Source organism: Chlamydotis macqueenii, chromosome 3 (assembly GCF_036417535.1).
Source record: "Chlamydotis macqueenii isolate bChlMac1 chromosome 3, bChlMac1.mat, whole genome shotgun sequence".
Lineage (NCBI taxonomy): Eukaryota > Metazoa > Chordata > Aves > Otidiformes > Otididae > Chlamydotis > Chlamydotis macqueenii.
In genome coordinates, this window is record NC_141558.1 from 59,356,952 (window position 1) to 59,379,162 (window position 22,211).

Below are 22,211 nucleotides of genomic sequence, written 5' to 3' on the forward strand. Positions count from 1 at the left end.
TTGTTTTGGGCTCACTGTGTCCTTTTTCAGATGGCTACAGGAGAGGTACATCATATAAGCCACACTAACAAGTTTCGTATCTACTTTTGCTAATTGATATTCCTTTAAAAGTCAGAAATTGTTCCCTTACTAATTTGTGATGAAGAAATTAATAAGTACTAGAAAATGCAATACTCAACAGATAATGAATGTGTCTTATAAAGGTATTCTCACAAATGAAGCTAGAGCATAACTCAAGTACAATGTAGCCACAAGGGAGCTGTAAAAAGTCTTATGCTCATATATTATGATGGTATAAATGTGTTACAGTACCTTTCTTGCTTCGCTGTGGAATTTATTGATTCCTTATTTAATGTTACATGAGTTTTAGGCAATTTGTGAAAGATAGAATAATTTAAAAGCAATGTAGTTATTGCAGCATAAATTTTATTGGTTGCTTTATGCTAATGAGCCTTGCCACAATGTCTCCACATGTGTTCCCAACAGATGATACTTTAGCACTTGAGATTTGTTTGTTGTTTTACTGAAAAGCTCTTGATTATATTTGGAATCATACTCTAGTACTAGTCTGAAAAAGTTTGTGATTCATGATCATTCTCTTGAAAGATTTGAAGAGTTCCTTAAAACCATTTTTCTGTGCTTTGTCTGACATTTAGAATGTTTTAGTGAGTATTTCAGCCAGTATATCCAACAGGTTTGGAGTATTTTTTCTTCTTTCCTCTTCGTTTTATCATTTTGGGGTGGTCTGAGGTTTATTTTGAAGGAGGGAATCCCTTTCTCAAACATCAGTAGCTAAACACATCATGATCTTTCATCCATGGCAAGTGTTTTTAAGAAGGCTTCCAAAGCTCTTAAGTACCAAACTAAGAACAACCAAAACAATTATAAAAGAGACTTAAAGAAATACCCTTTATCTCAGAAAATTATAATGTGGTCTTAACTGCAAGGTTTTATCAGTTACACCCTTTTTCATTAATGGTTTCTGTTAAGACTTGATTATGTGTTCTACCTACTAGTATCAAGAAATGATGTTCAAGTTGCAGAGAACAAGATTGACCAGACTTTTCAGTTTGCACAGTAAATACACTGGAACAAACTTTTTCTGTTACTCACTGGCAATATGAAGTGCTGAAAATATCATTCAATCATATTTTTTTTTCTGTGGCTTAAGAACCTTTGGTTGCCCAGAAATAGAGGTTTCAGATCAGAAAATGAGCAGGACTCTTTGCTTGGGTAGTTATGGCACTCTTCTACAAGAATTTAGACATATTCTCCACACTGTGCTCCAGAAATCACTTCTGTACCTTATCGAAAAGCGTAAAACACAGGAAGTGGGTGTCGCTGAAGTGCTCTACAGTTAAGAAACGTGTGGACTCAAGGTAGTACACGTGTCCTGAGTGCCCACTCAAATTGCTCAGCTGCCTGAGGAAGGGACAGCAAGCAAAGCACCAGTACTTCATGCAGACACATGGGTACATGGCTGTGGATATTATCAGGGCCTTTTGTGTCATGCTGACATAAGACTGATCATGAGACTTTTTTTTTGTCGAAAAGTCTTCATAGGAGATAAGTGAATAACACCTACTCTGAAAGCAGTAAATACACTTAATCATGAGATAGTCATCCAGTTTCTTAGTGCTGTTGAGCATGTCCAGAAACAGAACTGCTTGGGTTTTATAGAGCTTAGCTCAGATGTCTCTAGACATCATGAATGGGCTTTCTACTTCTGTTAGCTGTAGTCATCAACCTGTATAGTATGTGCAGGGACAGACAATGCTACATCACACTCATGCTAAAACTGAAGGCAACCACTGTTGGAGAGACAGCAGTGGGGGAGATGTTTCATATGTGTATGCGTGCCTGTCTGTGCATCTCTATTTTCCACTGCTGGTAGAGGATGCTATGTGCCTAACTTTTAGATGGATAGACCTAGGTGGAATAGATCCATTTTATAAAGCTACAGAATTAGATGAAAACGAGGCTATAACACCTTGGATTTGTGTGTGTTGTGCAGCTCAGTGAAAGCCCTTCAAGTTACTATTAAGGAAAAATATCTAACTACCTCCAGCTACTGTATGGCAGTTGAGTAATCATAATCTGTGTGGAATGCATATAGTTTATTATGTCATGACTGACATGATAGTATTTGTGAATTAGTATAGTGGAATTATTTTATTTATGAAATTTTACAAAACTCCACTAAGATTTAAGTACTGTTTTTATACTCCTGTACAATCAGCAGTCAGCTTCAAACATGATGAGCTGAAAAAAAAAAAAAAAGAACAGAGAGAATGAGTTGTTTCTGGGGATGTGGATCTATTTTTATAGAGTTGAAAATGTGTTGGATAATGAGTTTGTGAGTAATAGATCAATTTGTTTACTTTTTTTTTTTTGAAAAGTGTCATTTTATATACTCATTCAAGCACTATTGATTTAATGCATTATAAGCATGTTAGAGTAGGATGCTGGGTGTACCACACCGAGAAGGAGCTCTGGGCTCACCGCTAGCCACGTTTTTTTTTTTTTCTGATTCTTCTTCCACAGAGAGCTGAAAGATTTTTACAGTATTGCACCATTTTAATATTTCGTTTCTTTTTCTCTGTCTACCCTTCTTGTTTGTTTTAACTGTCTATGCAGGCACTTAATGAACTAATATTGCAGCAACATGCTACTTCGCACAGGTACACATTGCAGTCACTAGTTGTTCACCTATGTCATGGCTTAGTAAAAATAATCTGTTGTCTTCTACGATTGAAATACAACCCCTCACTGATCATTAAGAAGGCAGCTTTTAGGGTTTTTTTTCTCTGTAGGCTGGTGTTTCCTCTTTAATATGTCCTTGAGAAGATCATCCAACGCTGCCTTTTTGGAAGATTCCACATGGCTGTGACTTTGGTTCCTTTCTCCTTCTTTATGTCTTACCTTTGAGTAAGCTCTTCCTGGCTTATCTCCTTTAATTCAAACTAAAACTAAACCAGACTGGAAAGGCTGGATGTTTGTTAGCTCAGTTTCTTAGTCTCTTGTTTCACATCCTTCCCATTACTACTTTTTCTTGATCACCGTGAGTGACAACACCATTCAATCACACAAGCCTACAGCATGGGCGTTGTTGACTTTCTCCCCTCTGATATGACCTTCGTTGATTCTGCCCTTTCAGCATTTGTCTAAGCTGTGCAGTATCACAGCAAGACATTCACAACATTCTTAATAGAAATAAGGGATCTGCCACAGGTGTTTATAGACAGATAGTAAAATGCTGTCATTTACATGAAGAGTGGAGCTTTCCATAGGCCCTTCTGCACAGCTGGCTACAGGGAAATGATGCAATAGCATGGAAAAAGTTTTTTATTTGCTTTTGCTTTAGTTTTAGCCCTTCTTGTGTTGCGGAAGGACCTGGTGATTACCGGTGCACTGCATGCCCACCTGGATATGAAGGCCAGTACTGTGAAAGGTAGGATGAATGGAAAAGGAAGAAAAGGGACAGTGAAAGGCGGGCAAGACATGAAGGAGACCAATGTCTTCGATACTATAAACATATATTTGTTAATGTTTAAGTACATGACTTTGGATACATTATTTCCTCTTTATATGTTGTTAAAACTCAGCCATAATAGGCAATTTTTATGTACACCCACTGTAGATTGATAATTAGTGTTTATATCGCAGATACTGTCCTAGTCTTACTTTCTGATTTGTAGGGTTTTTTTCTCCCTGGGCCTCAGAAGTTAAACCAAAAAATACAAAATTTATCTAAAATTAGATACCATATTTATAGTGTGGCTTGATGTCACTCATACCCTTTATTCTAGTGACTGTTGTGTCCTCGTGGGCACTGTGAAAGACACTTGCATATAAACATATTAATGACCAAATTGCAAATTAATAGCCTAAACAACAGCTGTTGTCCCATCCATAGCAATGCTGTGGGATTAAGATGATCAAAATTAGCAAGTATGTGCTATGAGATTTCACATGTACCGCAAAACACAAGTAGCTAGTGGGCAAGATAAAGATCTATAGACCAAACGTTGCTAACATAAAAACTTTTTTTTGTCATAGTATAATAGAAGCTTAACTGAAAACTGTTAGGGGTGTGGAATCACTTTTGCATACTCCTTCCATCCAGATTGTTCCATGTCCTGGTTAAAAGTTATTATCAGTTTGTTGGACAGTTTGCAACAGTTCTCCCTCTACAAATGTATACTCAGTCATAAAGCACCAAAGATTTTTTTAATGGTTCATGAATGAAGGGTCATATACATTTTTTTTTTTTACTATCTTGCCAAGTATTCATTGTAGTACACTGTGTGTCTCAATTGGCCAAACCTGGTTTCGTGTTTCAATGTCTAGATGTTCTTCTGGCTACGTGGGAAACCCACAAACTCCAGGAGGCTCCTGCCAGGAATGTGAGTGTGATCCATACGGTTCCTTGCCTGTCCCCTGTGACCCTGTCACTGGACAGTGCACTTGCAAGCCTGGATTCACAGGGTGGAAGTGTGTTGGATGTGAACATCGGCATGCACGTGATGGCATGAAATGCATTTGTACGTATACTAATGTAATTTTGGAGAACTTCTAATTGTGTTTGTGGTATTTCAGAAATTCAACCCTGCTTGTGCATCAGTGAATTGTGTGAGTTTCTTCAAAAATAGTTGCTGGGTTTCTTACTACTTTGGCATTCTAGTCCATTTTCTTCATGAGCCTTGAGATGTTAGAAAAACTCTCAATACTTTTTAATATGCTCACTGAAAATTCACAACAAAGCTTTGAAGGATTTCTTTTTGTTGGTTTTTGAAGTCTGTAGTTTTGTAAAGTTTGTCACTGCTATTGTGACAATAGTTGCACTCAGTTAATTTTTTAGTGTTGTCCTAAATGTTTAACCAGCAGTTGCAATGCTGTATGCCATAAGTCACATGGAAAGTTTTTACCAAGGTTTGCTTGGTCATGTTGATGCAACAACCACCCATTGGAATTTAAAGACATAAGGAATGACAGTACAATATAATCAGGAACAAAGAACTGCCTTTGTTTAAAGTAGAAAACTAATAGTCTAAAGCACCAAGTTACATTTTATAGTACTGATATCTTTGCCCTACCTTCAGTTTTGGTATGTACCAAGTGTCTTGTCTTTGTTGTTAGGAATTTTTTCCATGAAATTGAATAATGTTTGTTTTGAGCCCACAATCTCATTTCCCGTGATATTTTATGTTTATATCTCATCAAAAAAGTTCAGGTAGCGAAACCTTCTAGAACACTTAATAAATTCTGATTGACATTTTCCTCTCCTCCATCTCCCCCAGTGAGTAGTAACTAATTTTTTGAGGCCACCATTGTTCATTTTAAAGTAGAATACAGGTAGGGATCCAGTAAGTCCACAGTATATAATATTTCTTAATCTATGCATTTTTGAATGAATTGGCAAGGCATGGTGAATGATTTTAATGTTTTACCTGATTTTTATCTGTTACAGAACTTAAATTGAAACTTTTTCATTTTGGGTTTTTTTGGGGTTTTCTTTGGGGGTTGTTTTTTTTTTTCCTGTATGAGAGACATGTAAGATCAAGGCAAGTAGATAACAAAAAAAAACCTTTTTAATTTTTCCACAAAATACATTCAGTCTTTACCAGAGGTGTACAGCTCTCTAATATTAAAATCAGCTATTAAAGCTCAAACATATTACAAACATTTTAAAAGCAAATTGGAAAAATAAAGAAACCAAAGAAGTGCTAAAAATGGCTGAAGGTATCTTATCAGTCAAGAATGAAAAGTGTGGCTTCTTTGAGTGGTTAAAGAGGAAGACATTAGACACGTATTACTAATAATACGGCATTGGTTCATTGATGAAAAGCTTACTGTACTTAAGGGGAAATAAAGTTCTAATGTCCTGCAGTGTGATGTAGTTTAGGACTTAATTCTGAACTATTGTATATCTTAAGCTCTGTTTTGAACTACAGCAAAATGAATGCAAGTAGAGTAGGTAGCTACTTTGCTGAAACAACTACACTTTAGATTCTATTTTGTAGTCTATATGTCAAGGAGAATAGTGATCATGAGTTAAGTCCATAAGTGTTACAGCTACAAAATTTTAAAATAAGGACTGTGTTTTCCAGGGTGACATCTAAACAAAAATGACTTAATTTTTCAACATCTTGAATACCTGTTACATTATTTCCAGTACTAGCCACTGTTTTCAATCTCAGGCATCACTTAGTATATTTTTTACTGGCCATTTACCTTACCAGTATTCTGAAAAGTCTTTGGATATCCAGGACAGCAGACTTTTTTTTTTTTTTACAAAACAGCTTAAGTGCCAGTTTTCATTTGTAATGGTTTTTCAATTTGTTAATCGGACTATTTCATTGTATGGATAATAAGGTTAAAAATCCTCACTATGAATGAGAAAAGCTGTGTACAGAGAAATCAAATTTTCCACCTTTTTGCTTTGAAAGTTGTGGTTCACTATAATCTACGATTTAACTGCATTCATGTGCCAATGTTGAAATCTATCTAGGCTACCTGTAGCAGCATTTTTACTTTAACAGGATGATCAATTTTCGCCATAAAAAACAGTCCTTTGCATGTGCATATTGACATTTAATATCACTGATAAAAGTGAGAAATCAAATGGAAAGATTTCTTTCCTTTAGTCATAAAAATAGGAACGATCTATAGGAACAGGTGGGAGGTACTTTAAATCTCCCCTGTCACAGAACAAGTCTGTTACTATTGACACCACATCAATAACATCCATATCAAAATTTGCAAAAACTGCAATGAAATATTTCAGCAGACGCTTCATGCCTATTTACTCTCACTATATGATTTTCCCTTTGTTATCAGGTTCCTCAACCCCCATTTTACTCCAAACCTGCCTTTGCTAATTAATGCAGGGCAATACCCTGACATGGTAGAAAACCAGCCTGATCAGTAAACCGTTTACCTTTGTAGCCTGTGGTGAACACAGGGGCTGTGGCAGACAAAGGGAGTGTGGCAAGCATAGTCTTGGTGGGAATTTGCCCGTGGTTAACACTGCCTAGTATGCCACGGACTTCAGAGTACAGCTGTTTTCTTCTGATAGGCATTCATTGCTGCAGCTCCTAATGTGCTTTAATAGTCATTGTGCTGTCAAAGAACCATTAGAAACACCTTTTGGGGAAACCACGAAGCTTTCCTTCCTTACTCCTAGAACATTTATCTGTTCCAATCTGAGTTGGAATTGGAGAATTTGGTGAGAATGCAGCTGAGAATTTGGTCTTGTATAAAATATATTTTTACTTCTGTGTATCAGCCACTTCCAAAATACTCAGTAAATGCCCTTTTGACTACCTTCAGTTGTAACGAAACCTTAATACTAATAATAATAGTGATTAAGTACTCTTAATGTGCAGAAAATTAATGCCATATACAAAATCCTGTTTGCTTTCAGTATTTCAAATGAGCTGTATGCATGTATCTACTTTTGCTTATTTGCAGAGTTCCATTTAAAATGCTGCAGTTGCCTGGTACCTGTCAGAAGTGTGAAGAACCCCTAGTTAGGTGGTAAATTGGTCTAGCTTAAAGAAAATACAGGCAAAGACAATCACCCATGTTTGAAAAAATGTAGTTGTAATTAATATAAAACGTAGTGTGATTAAACTGTCCAATATTAGTATCTTATAGTTAATATTTAGTAAAGTGAAAAATGATTTTGAATATTTAGCAAAGAATAACCATCTGAATAATTAATTTTTGGCAAATTCTATAAAAGATCACCACACAGTGTGACGTGAAAGCTAAGTAATTAAATCCATATTTAATGGATAAGCATATTTAAATCCAATTAGAGAGGTATTTTAGCCACAAAATGTAATGTATTATTGTTAAATATAACATGTATTTTAACATATCCCTTATTATAAGTATTCTAAAGATTTTAGAGTGAAAATTTGCAGTGCAAGACAGAAAAAAATCTGGAGGAGAGCACATGTTCATTAAAATAATCTATTTTTGATGTAGCTGAAAATCTGTTTTACCGGGTTCTTACTGTTTTTTTTTTTTTTCATAAAGTGTCATTTTTCAGTTGCTTAGTGCATGCCACTTTTCAGAGCTGTGTTGTAACAGTTATATTTTAGAAAGCTATGGGTGGAATGAAAAGATAATATATTCTTTAAAAGCCACTATACAAACAGGAAGGATTTGTTTACTGCTAAATAACAATGAAAAGATAATTACAGGTGAATTGCACAGACAGAATTGACTTCCCATTGTATTTTTAGAACAGAACAATGTTGTTCTTTTCTAGGATGCCGTTAGAGAATGGAAAATTATATCCAAACAGTAATTAATGATGAATATGAGAGTCTGAATGGTCTACTACACATCATAAAAATCCTAAATTTTTTACATTTGTACAGTTAGTAACTGGATTATTTCCCCAGCTAAAGTGACCATCTAGATCATCATGTGCAGATACTTGTAACACTCTGCTGATTAAGACTTCCTTGTAACTTTTGGTCTCAAGTAATCCACTTCTTAGGCTTACTTTCCCTTCTATTTTGAAACAGTCAGTAACCAATAAGAAAATTAGTAGTGATTGCAAACTAATTTTAATAATACTGCTAGCATCCTTGTATACTGTCAAATATTACAAAATTTCTCCCAAACCTTCTGTAATGCTTACAGATTTTTATTTTTATTTGTAACTACAAATGAATTGTCCTCTAAATGGTTGATGCTCCCTTATGCATCACTCGTTTTTACTGTAATAAATATATCTCAATGTTTATTCTGCTGAAAGTTGTCAGCTGGCAGTTGCTGACTGGCCTATAATCACTACAGTATTGAAGATGTGTATTTTTTGTTTTCTTAGTTAAATCCCACAGTTCCAGTCCAGAACACAGCTGAGTTGTGTGATGAACAGGAGCAGGCTTTCCTCAGTTTGTCTGTACCCAGCAGGCTCAGGCAGACTGAGATAATTAGTATTTGCTTGGTTCATATTTTACACATGCATACCAGAGACACGTAAACAAGCCAAAGCATGTGTTGCTTCCTCCTCATCCTTTCCAAAGAGCTTTGACCTTAGCAGGCTGAAGCAGAAACAAGCAGCTACACAGGGTTTTGAATCAAGTCTGTAGCAATCATGCATTTTCTTAGATTAGTAATTCTCTTGTGTACTTTTTGTTACACCTTGTGACATTCCACTTGGCTTCAGTTGTAGAGTATGTAAAATGAGGAACTTTAGATTGCAGTGTTGCTGGAACAGTGACTGTGCTTGCTACTGTGCAGTGTTTGGGGGAAAAAAATTATCCCAGTGAGAACTTCAAGGCTTTATTGTTTAACATATGGCAAGTTGGAGCTCACCTTCTGAATGTTTTCAGGACGCCACTACAATAGGGACTTGAAAAAAATTTGGCTTCAATATTTTCAGGTCTGTTGCAACACAAACTGCAACACCTTTCCTCAGATGTATGCTCGTGTCACAAATGTTCCTTGGGGTCAAGCAAAAACCTAAATATAAAGCAGTCAATGTGATTCTGCTGAACAGGATTAACAGGGAGCAGTCATGACAGAGAGATCAAACAGATACTTCATTGTTAGGAATTTTTCTTTAACTTAGTTGTGGGGGGGAAAAAAAGGACCTTCAGCTGTGCTGTAAGTTAACAAACTTACACCTTTATGAATTTAAATCTTCAGTATTGATAGAAGGAGAAAATTAGGTAATCAGATTCCTTTAATACTAGGTCTTGGACACTTAAATACTGTACTCTAAGTAGACTAGTGCTTGCAATGAGAGGGAGTTTTTTCCCAGCTGCCACTCAGTTCTGCTCCAAGGAGAACAAGGAAGCTCCTAGCGACTGGTCCTGGCAGAATCAAGATTTTCCCTCTAAAAGAGGGAGTAGCTCCATGATCTCAGCCTTCCCAAATTCAGCAGTAAGCAGAGATACTGTTTCTGTCAGAAGCAGGTCTTGAAGAATCTGTGAAAAGAAGCATCTCCTGGCTCCTACGCAGTCCTTAATTCAGTGGGAGCTGGGAGCTTCTTATCACAAGCCTTAACAGAGGGAGCTTAAAAGAAAGATACTATGTGTAACACCAGTTCTCTGAAGCATTGGACTAGTTTCTGCTGTGTTCTGCATTTAACAGAAGTTGTGAGCCCTTATGGCACAGCCGTAAGCATTAAACCTACTTCTGTGCTGGCCACCTGCGTCTCTGGGCACCCCTACTTGGCCTAGAAGCTGATAAGCTATCAGTTATTCTCCCTTTTTTTGATGCATGAGCTGCTGTTGACTTTAGACCCACATTCCAACGTCTTTTGCTCAACTCAAGCACTATATGAACCTAACTAGTACTGGTGTGTTATCAGAACCAGGAAATGAGGCTTTATAAATAAGGAAAATCAGGAATAAACCTGAGTCAGTACTATAGACCCTGATCTGGATCTGAATTTTCTCAGATTTTGGAGATACATTGATCATGCAAACTCTCTGAAACCAGCAGCAATGGCAAGGAAGCTAAAACTTTCAGCTCTCTACGGGGGTTCTCTTTCGGGGGGCAGAGGAGGGCTTGTTTATTCTTTGGTGTGAGACCAGTGCCAAAATGGGAAAAATGGGGTAATAGCCAATGGATTGATGAGCCTAGCAATAGTTCAACGCTTTCTTATTGTGAAGCAACAGGAAACTAATACTGAAGAGTCACTGACTATCATAGAATACCATCTCATATCAGAGATTGCATGGTTGCGCTTAGACCAGTAATTACCTAGTCATAACACAGTCTTCTGAATCTTAGCAGCAATGAATGTATTAAGGCAAAATTTTGTTAGATAATCACTCAATTGCAGGAACACATTGTAGCCTAGACATATGATTCCTTTACTGTGCATTATCTTCACTTTGTAAGATGGAACAAGTGGCTAGATGTCCATAAACTTATAGTGTCTTTTATTACCTGAGCAATTATTAAAAAAAAAAAATTCTTTGTCATCCATACTTTGGCAATGCTTCTCACAAGAGGTAAGTCAAAACCCTTACAGGGTTGTGCATGACAAGGTGTGTTGAAAATGGAAAATGCAGTAATTTGCATTAATTGTTTGTAATACTAACTGCATGATTTGCCTCTAACATGTTTGCACTGCTGTAATTATCTGAATTTAGTGCTGCATTTGTTAATATTAGACACTAATTTATCCTGACAGTTTTTACAAAGAGACACAGAAGTATTTAGTCTTGCAAAATATAATCATGCTCTTGAAATATTTCCCATAGCTAGAGTGCATTTCAGACTGCATATTGGAGTAGCTTAGTCCTGTCTCTCCTACTCAGCTGTGGTCCTTACTTGATGTAGTTCATCTTTTCAACCTGATTATCATACAAGAGGTGTTAATTTATTCTGAATGCTCACTTATCAATTGTTTACTCACTGAGACTACTTCATGTCTTCATAAGCTGTTCATTTTTTTTCTTATTGATGTGAATTGAGTTTGTCTTTAACACATAGCAAATTTTTAGCATCTTATTACCAACCACTGACAATTTTGAGAGTGAATAGATTTAGCTTGTTTCATAAGTGAAATAATGTATCAGGAAAAAAAAAAAAAACAACAAACCCAATAAACAAAAAAACTAACTCTTTTCAGGTCTGAGATCACTTATTTGCATCCTGCAAAATGATTAGCAGATCTACTTACCTTCTTGATCAGCTACAGAACAGGTGTTTATTATATAAAACTTTTTCAGTTGGCTGTAAAACTTGCTTTTCCTTTAATTCTCTCACACTTCTAAAAGCAGGCACACAGATGACAAGAGCTGGGATGGTAAAAAGCTTTTTTTTTTTTTAATTTCACATAGAAACATAAATCAGAATGTATCATGCCCACAGTTAACAACTGCTGAGAAGTTCCAGTGCAGTTCAGCTTATGTAAGAAAATACTGTGAAATAGGAGGGAAAAGTCTGCAAATGGAAGCAATGAAAATGCAAAAAGAAGTCTTGAAATAAGACTATTTAGCTTTCTGCACCCACTTCACTAATCCAGCATCTATTTTGTCTCTTTTTCAATCATCACATGAGTTTCATGGTGTATTAAAATAGTATTCATTATTCTTCTTTCTTCTGTATTTGACTCAACTCCTTGCTATATTGAACAGCCAACCTACAGAATAAGAATAACATTTAGATAACTGTGAAAACTTCAAAGAACAGAAAATATTCAATCTATATGAAGAACAGATTTCAGAAAAAAAATGTAATTCTCTGTTGAAAATTCCTTGTCTTTTTCTACAGAAACATACATGTTGTGAAGTGGGTTTTTAGCCATTAAGCTGCCTAGGGGTGTTGCTAAAATAAATAATTACATACCTGTAAAACCTGTACAACACTCCATGTCTCTTAACATCACTAGTGAATTCATTGTTTCACAGTTTGCTCCTTTTCCTGAGATGTTGTTTAGGTTTGCCAGTCCTGTGTAGCATCTTTATGCAGGGAACGGAAAGGCATTTCCACAACTCTGTTCTAAAGGATGAAGAGTTTTCCGGCCTGGAGCATAAATGATACAAGACTGTAAGATTATGAAAACTTTTTGTGATAGTTAATAGAAAGCAAGGAGGGGAAAAATGCAAACTCCTTCTGGTATATACAGCACACACCTGTATTTTTCATGCTAAAGAGTATTTGCAAGAGAGGAAGCATAAATGAAAAATTTATAAGCTAGTTAGTGAAAGGAGGTAGGGAAGAACTTTTGTTAAAAGAAAACTGTCAGTATTTTTACCTGGGTGCTTTCTAGTGCCTGCAATACTAGTTTAGCATGCTTAGCCATGCTGTTATATGACAATAAAATATGTAAATAGTAAGATTTCTTTAACTTTTTCCTTACATTCAAATCCAGAACCGTACTATACTACTTAAAGTGCTTTATAGATTTTCCAGATTGCCTGTCCACTTTTCTCAAACTTCATCCAAATTGCTTGTCTAATTTAGGATATTTGCTAGTCCATAATGGACAAGGTTAATGATTCCTCTTTTTGTGAGGTAAGCCTACCAGTTTTGTGCTTCATGTTTTATACTAAACTGTCCTATCACCAAGACCTAGGCAGTAAGGTCTCTCCTGTTCCCTAGTTGTTGTTTCCGTTTTTTCTCACAATATACTTCAGGGTTAAATTATCTGAAATTAGCATTACCTCACACAGACTTGTATGTGTGCCATAAAATTTCTAACTCAAACTTAAGCCTTAAATGTTTAGCGGGAATAAATAAGCTTTGCTGTTCTTTCCCCCAGCTTGCGATGATGAATGCACAGGACTCCTTCTCAGTGACCTGGATCAGCTAAACCAGATGATCCTGAGTGTTAACCTTAGTGGTCCACTGCCTGCTCCATATAAAATGTTGCATGGTTTTGAGAATATGACACAGGAATTAAAGGTATGTTCACAGTATTTACGTACATAAATAACAGGAATTTGGTACAACTGTACTTGAGTCTGTTCAAACATACAGCCATGAGTAGGTTCAGGGAAGAATAAAAAGTCAAGATTTAATTACTTCAAACTTGCTTTGGTTGATAAATACTTGTTACAGTTTTGGGTTTTTTTTACTTTAATAGATAAATCATGCAGCAGTAATCTGTGTACATATATGCAAGGAATTATACTGTAGGCACAGAAAAAGTGGTGTCACATACAAATAAAATGGTATTCATGCTGATGGTCCATAAAGCAGTTATGTATTTTATATACTGTATGTTCCTTACCATACTCATAAGTTCTCCACTAAACTATGTAAAACTGTCAAGATTCCTGAGAAAAGTATGCTGGATGGATGTGACACAAGAGTCAATGACAAAAGGGAGTTGCATACTGTAATGAAGAGGAAATTTTTTATGCTTCTTCTCTACAATATTTGGAAGCACTGAGATCCATTAAATACAGATTTTCACTCTCCCTCCTCTCTTCCCCAACAGCATTTGCTTTCACCTCAGCGAGCACCAGAGAGACTTCTTCAGCTAGCACAAGAAAATCTGGATACCCTGGTGACAGAAATGGATGAACTACTGACAAGAGTAAGTCTATGATCGCATTGGGGTCTATGGGTTTGGGTAAGGCTGCATAGTGACAGAAATCTTCTGAATATGAATTAAACATGAATGAATAGATGAATTATAAGATGCTTCTCAGTCTCAGTGTTATAAATGGCAGCAAGTCCTCTAACAACCTCTTTTTGTGGACCTATGCATTGTAATATATTTTCTGTGAAACTTTATAATAACGTAGGAAAACTTCATAATGCTTGAACAGAGCACCCAATAAAGAGTTTATTTGGAAAAGCTGATGTTAAAGGAAAGAGAGTTCTTGATACAACGTTCATAGGCTTTCCTATTGCTTCAGCTACAGGTTATGTTACAAACCTAATGGCAACAAAACCAGGGGATTACCACACAGTTTCTCTTGTGTCTGGAGGTTTTCTTTGACTAGCTGAGGCTTTTGGAAGCTGAATGACCTGGTTTCCTTACTTTTCTTCTGAACATTAGTAGTGTCTCTGGTAAAGCTATCTGCTATCTGCATCAGCAACATCATCTCATCATATTCCCTTTCAAATCTCCCAAGTCTGACTGTCTTAAGATAGCTCTCAGCCTGTTTCTCTTTCAAGATTGCCTGTTGCAATACAAGTAGCCTGGTGTGCTGGTTTTGGCTGAGATAGAGTTAATTTTCTTCATAGTGGTTAGTATGGGGCTGTGTGGCTAGTATGGGGCTGCATTTTGGATTTGTGCTGGAAACAGTGTTGATAACACAGAGATGTTTTAGTTACCGCTGATCCGTGCTTTCACAGAGTCAGGGCCTTTTCTGCTTCTCACAGCACCCCACCAGCGAGCAGGCTGGGAGTTCACAAGAAGCTGAGAGGGACATAGGTGGGTCAGGTGACCCCAGCTGACCAGAGGGGTATCCCATACCGTATGATACACCATACATCATACTCAGCACATAAAGCTGGGGGAAGAAGAAGGAAGCAGGAGGTATTGGGAGTTACTTGTCTTTCCAAGTAACTGTTACATGTGATGGAGCCCTGCTCTCCTGGAGATGGCTGAACACCTGCCTGGCAATGGGAAGCAGTGAATGAATTCCTTGTTTTGCTTTGCTTGGGTGTGCAGCTTTTGCTTTACTTTTTAAAAAGTCTCTTTTCTTAACCCACGAGTTTTCTCACTTTTACTCTTCTGACTCTCTCCCCAATCCCACTGGGGATAGGGAGTGAGCGAGTGGCTGTGTGGTGCTTAGTTGCCTGCTGGGGTTAAACCATGACACCTGGCTTCACTCAAAGTTACTTATTGCCCAGCCATCTCAAGGACATTATAGGAAAAGTTTTGCTATTTTGCAGTTCCATTTTCGGTTATCTGTTTTGTTGGCTTGTTTCTCCAGGAGCTGTGGAGCTAATGGTAGCCTAGCCCAATTCACTTATTTTAAGGAAATTTTATAGCAAGGTGATGGAAGTCCTGGTTCAACAAATAACAAGTTCTCATTAAGAGTCAATGAATAAAGTAATTGAAATGGGAACAATATTTAAAGGGAGAATTCAAATATATGCACAAAGTGCATATATTTTAAAAAAAAGTTTATTTGAATGTGTGTGTTCTGTATTTCATTTATGAGGGTAATGAGAGTCTTCTGGATTTCAATCGATGTGCTATTTACTCTTTTTATTAGGAAAGTTCTATTTCAACATAGACCTTATTTTGGTCAGTAAAAGACATTGTCTAAGAAAATAATATAAATTGTGCCACCTAGTGGAGAAAAAAAACCACAGGGAAATGGACCAGCCACAGTGAAAATATAGCTGTCAAAATGTGGTAGTATGAAGGACTAGCAAAAATCACGTTCTTGAGTTGTGCCCCCTCAAGCCAAATAAGAAAGACCTTGATTACTGTACTGATGAATATATACCTGAGAGAATTTACCTAAACCCCATACAATTTTAGCATCCTATCTTCAAATTGTTCATGGCTTACAGGACTAAAATTCTCAGAGAAACTGTTTTGTTAGTGTCAATTATATTGAATTTCCAAAAAAACCTGTGAAATCATGAGTAGTGGTTAAGAAAGCATCTGTAGTGTGTTTGCATATGTATGCATGCTTGTGCGTATCTATACACCCCCCCGCACACAGGCATACACTCCCGTCTGTGTGTACTCTCATTGTGAGTGTAAAGAAAACTTTTTTTTTTTCACTTCTGTTTGATCTTTCATTTTTCTGCAAGAAACAGCTATGGTAATTTTAAGTCTAGATAGATTTTTAACTCATGACAGCCTTACAAGCAGGGAAGACTGTATTTCTTGTATTAAGTTTTCTCAGGCTAAGGCAATTTTTCTTTCCTTTGCGTAGTTGCTCTTTTTAGTATCCTTTTCCAATTGCCCACCACCACCATCATCATCAAAAATTAAATACATTTTCATCCCTCATGGAGATGACCTAAGATAATGTTGCAAATTCCGACCTTCTGTAGACTAGTCTTGGAAGGAAAAATACTGAAGGTGTGATCTTAGAGGATTTACTGTGGTGGTCAGATTATCACCCCTTCCCTTTCTGCAGTTTTCCATTGTTGCAATGAGTAAGTAGCCTTACGATTTCTAGTTATCCTTACAGAGTTGTTAACTACATTGCAGTTGGGTTATTTTAATTTGGAGACTGGCAACTGGAGGCAAGTCCTACCCTCTCTTTCTGTGCTTGTAAATAGGAGTAATGTCCCAAAAAGAAGAGTGAGTCTTGATGTAGTGTGTTCAAGTCTCATTTCCAAGTGAAGATATAATGATAACCACATAATGACTAACACTTGGAGCACATGGTACAACCATAGGTAGTGAAGTTTTTCCCTGCATCTGATTTGCAAACTCACTAAATTTTGAAAGTGAACCCAGTAGTGATGAAGAAAAAGGTTGATGAGGATTAGTAAGTCTATTTCCATGGGAAAAAAAACAAACCATATCTGTTTTAAGATAAAATGTAGAAGACAATAGTACTTAGTCACTACAAAACCTTTGGGGGTTTTGCTTCCTTGTGGTCTCTTTTCAACCCATGATCTCTTACATCAGTGCAGCACTCCTTTTTCTTTTTTTCCATCATACTCTCTCCTTCATTCACTCTGCCATCCAGAAGATTCTCATGTCTTTCTTGCTCTAATTATGTTACTAATGTTTGCATACACAGTCACACATCTCCCATCTCAGACTCTTCACTTCCTTTCAGTTCACTACTTTTTTTAGACTCTCTCTTCCCTTCTAATCAGGTACCTTCAGAGCCTTCAAGAAAAACAGGGATCAGAATCACTCCTCTTAATTGAAATGCTTCTTTTGACTGTAAATTTTTTTCATTTCTTCCCATACCACTGAATTTCTCAAGCTCAAAAGTTTCTGGAAGAAGTAGCAGAAGCAACTTAGTTTGCAATAGTTGGAAGCATTTGGAGGGAGAGCCAAGAACTTCCATCTGTACACTGAGGTCTATGTCTACTCCTCCTTCTGTGGTCTGCAGCTCACTAGCTGGAGAAATTTCTGTCGAACTCCTCTCCAGATGCCATCTAGAGGAGTTTCTTGATTAAGACCTTGGACTAAAAACACAAATAAAACAAAAAAAAAAACCACAAATGTCTGTGTAATCTAAGTTGCTAAATGGCTGATAGTCTTCAGATTGGGACAAGGCCTTCCATGGAACCTTCATCACTAAGTACAAGCTGTGAACATCACCAAAGCAGGTTCACTGATTTCAGATACTTTCTTTACTGGATTTCCATGGTAGGGATCTCCTTCATGCCAGAAGGTATTATTTGTGTCCAGGTTTTTTGAAGATTCGTTCCAAACTCTTGCTCTGGGTCCAGTCTGCTTGACCCTTATTACTCCCCTAGGAAGAGTTTGTTGTGCTTGTTTAAACTGTTAGGAGATGCTGAAGACTGACCTTATATAAATGGTTAACTGTAGCAAAATGTAGTAAAAAAAAAAATAGAAAATTAGTAGGACTTTATTAACAAATGGCAACATTTAGTTAGCCATGGAATGGCTAGATACAGGGTGAAGGATGTTTGCCATTTAGTTTGGTTTGTAGAGTTAAAGCTAGACCAGATAATTAAGTGAAAGGTTATTTTTCAGCAAAGCAAATTGTGGCAAAATACAGAAAGCCTTTCGTGGAGCTGAATGGGATTTAAGTACTAAAGAGAATTGTCACCAAGAGGAAATGAAACCTGTTCAATGACAGGTTAATGTGCACAACAATGTAGTACATGCCATTCAGTCATAACTATTGAGAAGTTAAAGTAACCAATTGGAATTAACATGAATGTGGAAAAAGTAATCAAAACTAAGAAAAAAAACTATCTTACAGGTCACTGTGACAGTATGTTGTTTCTGTATCCAGGCAAGTAAAGGGGTTTTGTAAATCTTAGAGGAAGTAACCAGTAGCATGATTAAAGCTGTATAAATGTGAAAAGCCATATTCTTCTACTGATGTAAGGATGAAATAGAACCGACTCCCCTCAGTCAGTATGGGTTCTTAATTCCTTCTGCATAATTCTATTTACTTGAAATATTTTCATATAAATTACTTTCAGAGTAACTACTCTGAACTAGACAAAGACTGTAAGCGGTATGATAATGCCAGGGATTTCATTTCAGAAACTCAGCTGTCCTAATGTATCTTGAGGGCTTCCATCTAGAAGCTAATCAGGCAAAAATAAATGTGCTAAAGTGATACTATTTCTCTGACTATTATTGAAATGTATGGGGATTTTTGTACTGAGAATACAGTTTGTACAAGTCAGAGAAAACCTAAGCTCATTTTGAATTATTGACCTTCTAGCCATTTCCCAGAGACTGGAAAGATCATAATGCTCTGCTTCAAGACATTTCTTCGGAATGCAATCCCCAAAGAAGGAAAACCTAGGTTTTTTTTTTTTTACTTTACAATACAGTCTGACAAGCTTTGTTGCTTGAAATGGTCAACTTCTTTGTAATAAAAATGGGTCCATTTTGAATATAGGGACCTTGAGAGCTAAGCAGAATGTCTTAAGATTATTCCAAGCCTCAGCATGTTTTTCAGGTCTGCAGCAGATATATGTCTTGATACTGATGTTGCTCTGATTCAATAAAATTATAAAGCATTTAGTTACACAAAGCTAAAATGTTGCCGAGCACCCCAAATGTTATAAACAAACAACTTCAAGCATTAGAGCTGAAAAAAACCAACTTTTTTCCCCTCTTTCTTGATTTAATTAATGTATTGATTGAATTCTATGAATTCTATGATTTAAAATTCTTCTTGCTTGTTGGCATGAACTGTCTCTTTGAGAACGCCTCCGGGGAGGAAGCAAAGAGGTCATGATATCTGCTGCACTTTGTCAGTTGAAAAGTGCACAATTGTGAAACTATGGAAAGTATTCCCTGAAGAATCTATTAAGAGGTTCCAAACAGGGTTTCTTTAAGCAAATTCAGTAAATAATTTCATCCTGTCTCCCTTTGTGTGCTGTTGCACACAACTAGGGTTTCTAAGAACCTAAAATAAAGCCTTCCAATTTCCATTTAAAGGAAAAGGTAGTAAAATTTAATTTAATGACAGAGCATGTCATTTCCCATGCATCTGATCAATAATTCATTGATTGCCTTTTGCCTGAGGAAAGTTTTGTATATAGATTCAGCCAGTAGGAATATCGCATAGTGCAGCCTTGTCCTGTTTATTAATTATACTTTTCCTGAATTTGTATCACTAGGCTACCAAGGTGACAGCAGATGGTGAGCAAACAAGGCAGGATGCTGAGAGGACTAATGACAGAGCGAAATCTCTTGGACAGTTCGTCAAAGGCATTCTCCAAGCTGCTGAAGGTATTGGAAAAAGAAAAATATGCTAGTTGTTTCTCAAGAAAACTGAAGGATGGTGGGGAAGAGAGTCTGAGAGAGAGGGAGGAAGAGCTTATTCACTGAGAAATGTTATGTGCTTTAAATGTTGAATAAAGAAACTATGGTCAACTATCTTCAGACCTTTTGCAATCTACAGATGCAGTTTATATAAACAGTGCATTGGTAATTCTGAATGCAGACTAGCAGAATATTGAGTATGTTTCTTTAGGATTTTTGCAGTTATTTGAAGAAAAACTGTTATGATGAAGTAACTAACAGGGCTTAGTTTTTGTTTATTTTCAAAGCAATTAAAAACATGTATTGGTAAAAAAAGATTGATGTAATTTTAGCACTTGGTATATTAACACTTCATCATCATTCTCCAAAATTGCTTCAGAAATACATTACTACCTGGTGTTAATGAACATCTGCTGCTTGGAATTTGCAAGTGACTCCTAACCCTACCTAAGTAGTGGCATGGAGCCAACTCTCTCTCTTCCACAAGCCTGTTCACTGCACTTAGAAATACAGTGAAGATTTTTGAGCAAAAGTATTGTAAATAGCTTTGAGAAGCAAGCTCTATCTATTGCATGAAGATATTAAATAAGATGATGGCTGAAAAATATTAAAATATTTGACAATCACAGGCAAGTTTTTTACTTGAAAAATACTTATCTGTTTGTTCTTCCTCAAAACTCCCACTACAGTACTGACTTCAGTAGTCATACTTCTGAAGGTCCATTTCATTGAAAGGGAAAGCTTCCACTTTTGCCTAGGTGCTATAAAATACATTTTATATTGCCTTTCACGTAACACATCACAGTACATGCCCTGTAGATGAACTGCACAGCAATTTAGCGTATTTTTAGGATGTGCAACTTTGACGTGAAATAAATGTGGGAAAAGCAACAAGAAAAAGTAAGCAAGTTACTGAGAAGCTTTTTAAACAGAAGTCCATGTTCTTTGTATTTCAAATGAACTTGAGATTGTAAGGGTTAAACCAATTTTGTGCTTCACAAAGTTTTGCTTGGTGTTTGTAACTCAAACAGAAGTTTCCTCAAGCAGGATAGTACAGAGTTAGCAGACATTAAGGGGGTGAAATAAATTTATGCGGTATCTTAGAAGTAGACAGCAGTTTAAAATCAATGTGTTTGCCTAGTGGCCAAGTTAACATCTTAAGAATAGATGAAGTATAGGTGCAGAGGACTGAAAGAGACCTCCTGGGTTGCTGCATCCACTCCCCTGCTGTCATAAACTTTCTAACACTCATCTTCAAAGTAGTTCCCACAAACAGGAGGCAGTTTCAGAACTTTGCTTAACTACAAACCTTCGGATTTCTGGCTAAAAATACTTGTTTAGTTTATCAACATGTGTTTTTTTGCCAACCTTGTTCTTTAGTTCAAATAGTTTTTTCCTCTCCCTAGTGCTTCTCCTCGTTGCCCCACCCCCAACTGTGTTTGTAGAGAGAAATCATATTCCCTTTGAGCTCCTTTTTTTTCTAGACTAAAACACCTTAAAGTGTATTTTCCCAAATCTCCTCTCACTTTCATAGAATTTCCCTTCCTCTTTTCAAAATTAGCTTCATCTTTCCTGAGCAAGCATTGAAATGAGGTTGCTTCAGTATCTTGCACTTCAGTAGGAGTAAAACCTGCCTATGTCGATCACTCTGATATGTTCTGGGATAGCATTTCTTTTTTTCACAGCTGGGAGCCATTGAAGATTCATAATATAGCTATATTCTTCTCATTCATACCTTGTATCCTACTGGCAAAGCCATAGTTTGTAGCTGAAATTTCTGTTGTTTTAGTTCACAACCTTTTTTTTTCTACTATTGAATCTCATTCTGGTCCAATTACTTCAGTTTTGAAGGTCACCCAGTTCTTTCTGGATAGCATTCCAATCCTTCTCTACTAAGGCTTTCTTACAGCTTTTCCTCATAAGCATATTTTCTCAGTAGACTTCTTTCCCCGCCTTCCCACCTCAGGATCATTAATGAAAATATTCATCTGGATTTCCTATTAAACCATGTAGTCTGACAGGTACTGCCTTTGGAAAAAAAAAGTAAAGCCGCATTCATTTATTCTACATCCTGTTTTCCACTTACTTTCAAAGCAAGTTCTCAGGCATTAGTGGAATTTCCATTTCTTCAAAACAGTCACTACATTTGCTTGTTCTCAGTCAAATGGTCTTCTTCCTGGATTTACAATGTCATGCACCAGATCTTTCAAGTTTTTAGTATGGCAGTTCTCTGGTCACTCCAGCTTGAGTTCTTCAAAATGTTCTTCCTCTGATTGCGATAATTTCTATATCCTTACTTCTGATTGCCATCCTCAATTGTCTTCCTGTTCAAGATCACCACCTTTCAAAAACTGAGAAAAGA

General features: G+C 36.6%; 1 protein-coding gene across 4 annotated transcripts in view; it reads left to right on the forward strand.

The window, feature by feature from the left end:
- The window catches only part of LAMA2 (laminin subunit alpha 2), a 364,351-nt gene that overhangs the window by 253,147 nt on the left and 88,993 nt on the right, over positions 1-22,211 (forward strand). For 3 of the 4 annotated variants that reach the window (XM_086743476.1, XM_086743477.1, XM_086743479.1), the window contains exons 31-35: positions 3,365-3,451; positions 4,351-4,544; positions 13,247-13,389; positions 13,928-14,026; positions 19,705-19,816. In XM_086743476.1, coding sequence (XP_086599602.1) covers positions 3,365-3,451; positions 4,351-4,544; positions 13,247-13,389; positions 13,928-14,026; positions 19,705-19,816 — 635 coding nt within the window. The remainder of the gene's footprint in view (positions 1-3,364; positions 3,452-4,350; positions 4,545-13,246; positions 13,390-13,927; positions 14,027-19,704; positions 19,817-22,211) is intronic. The other variant, XM_086743478.1, reaches the window with a different exon arrangement.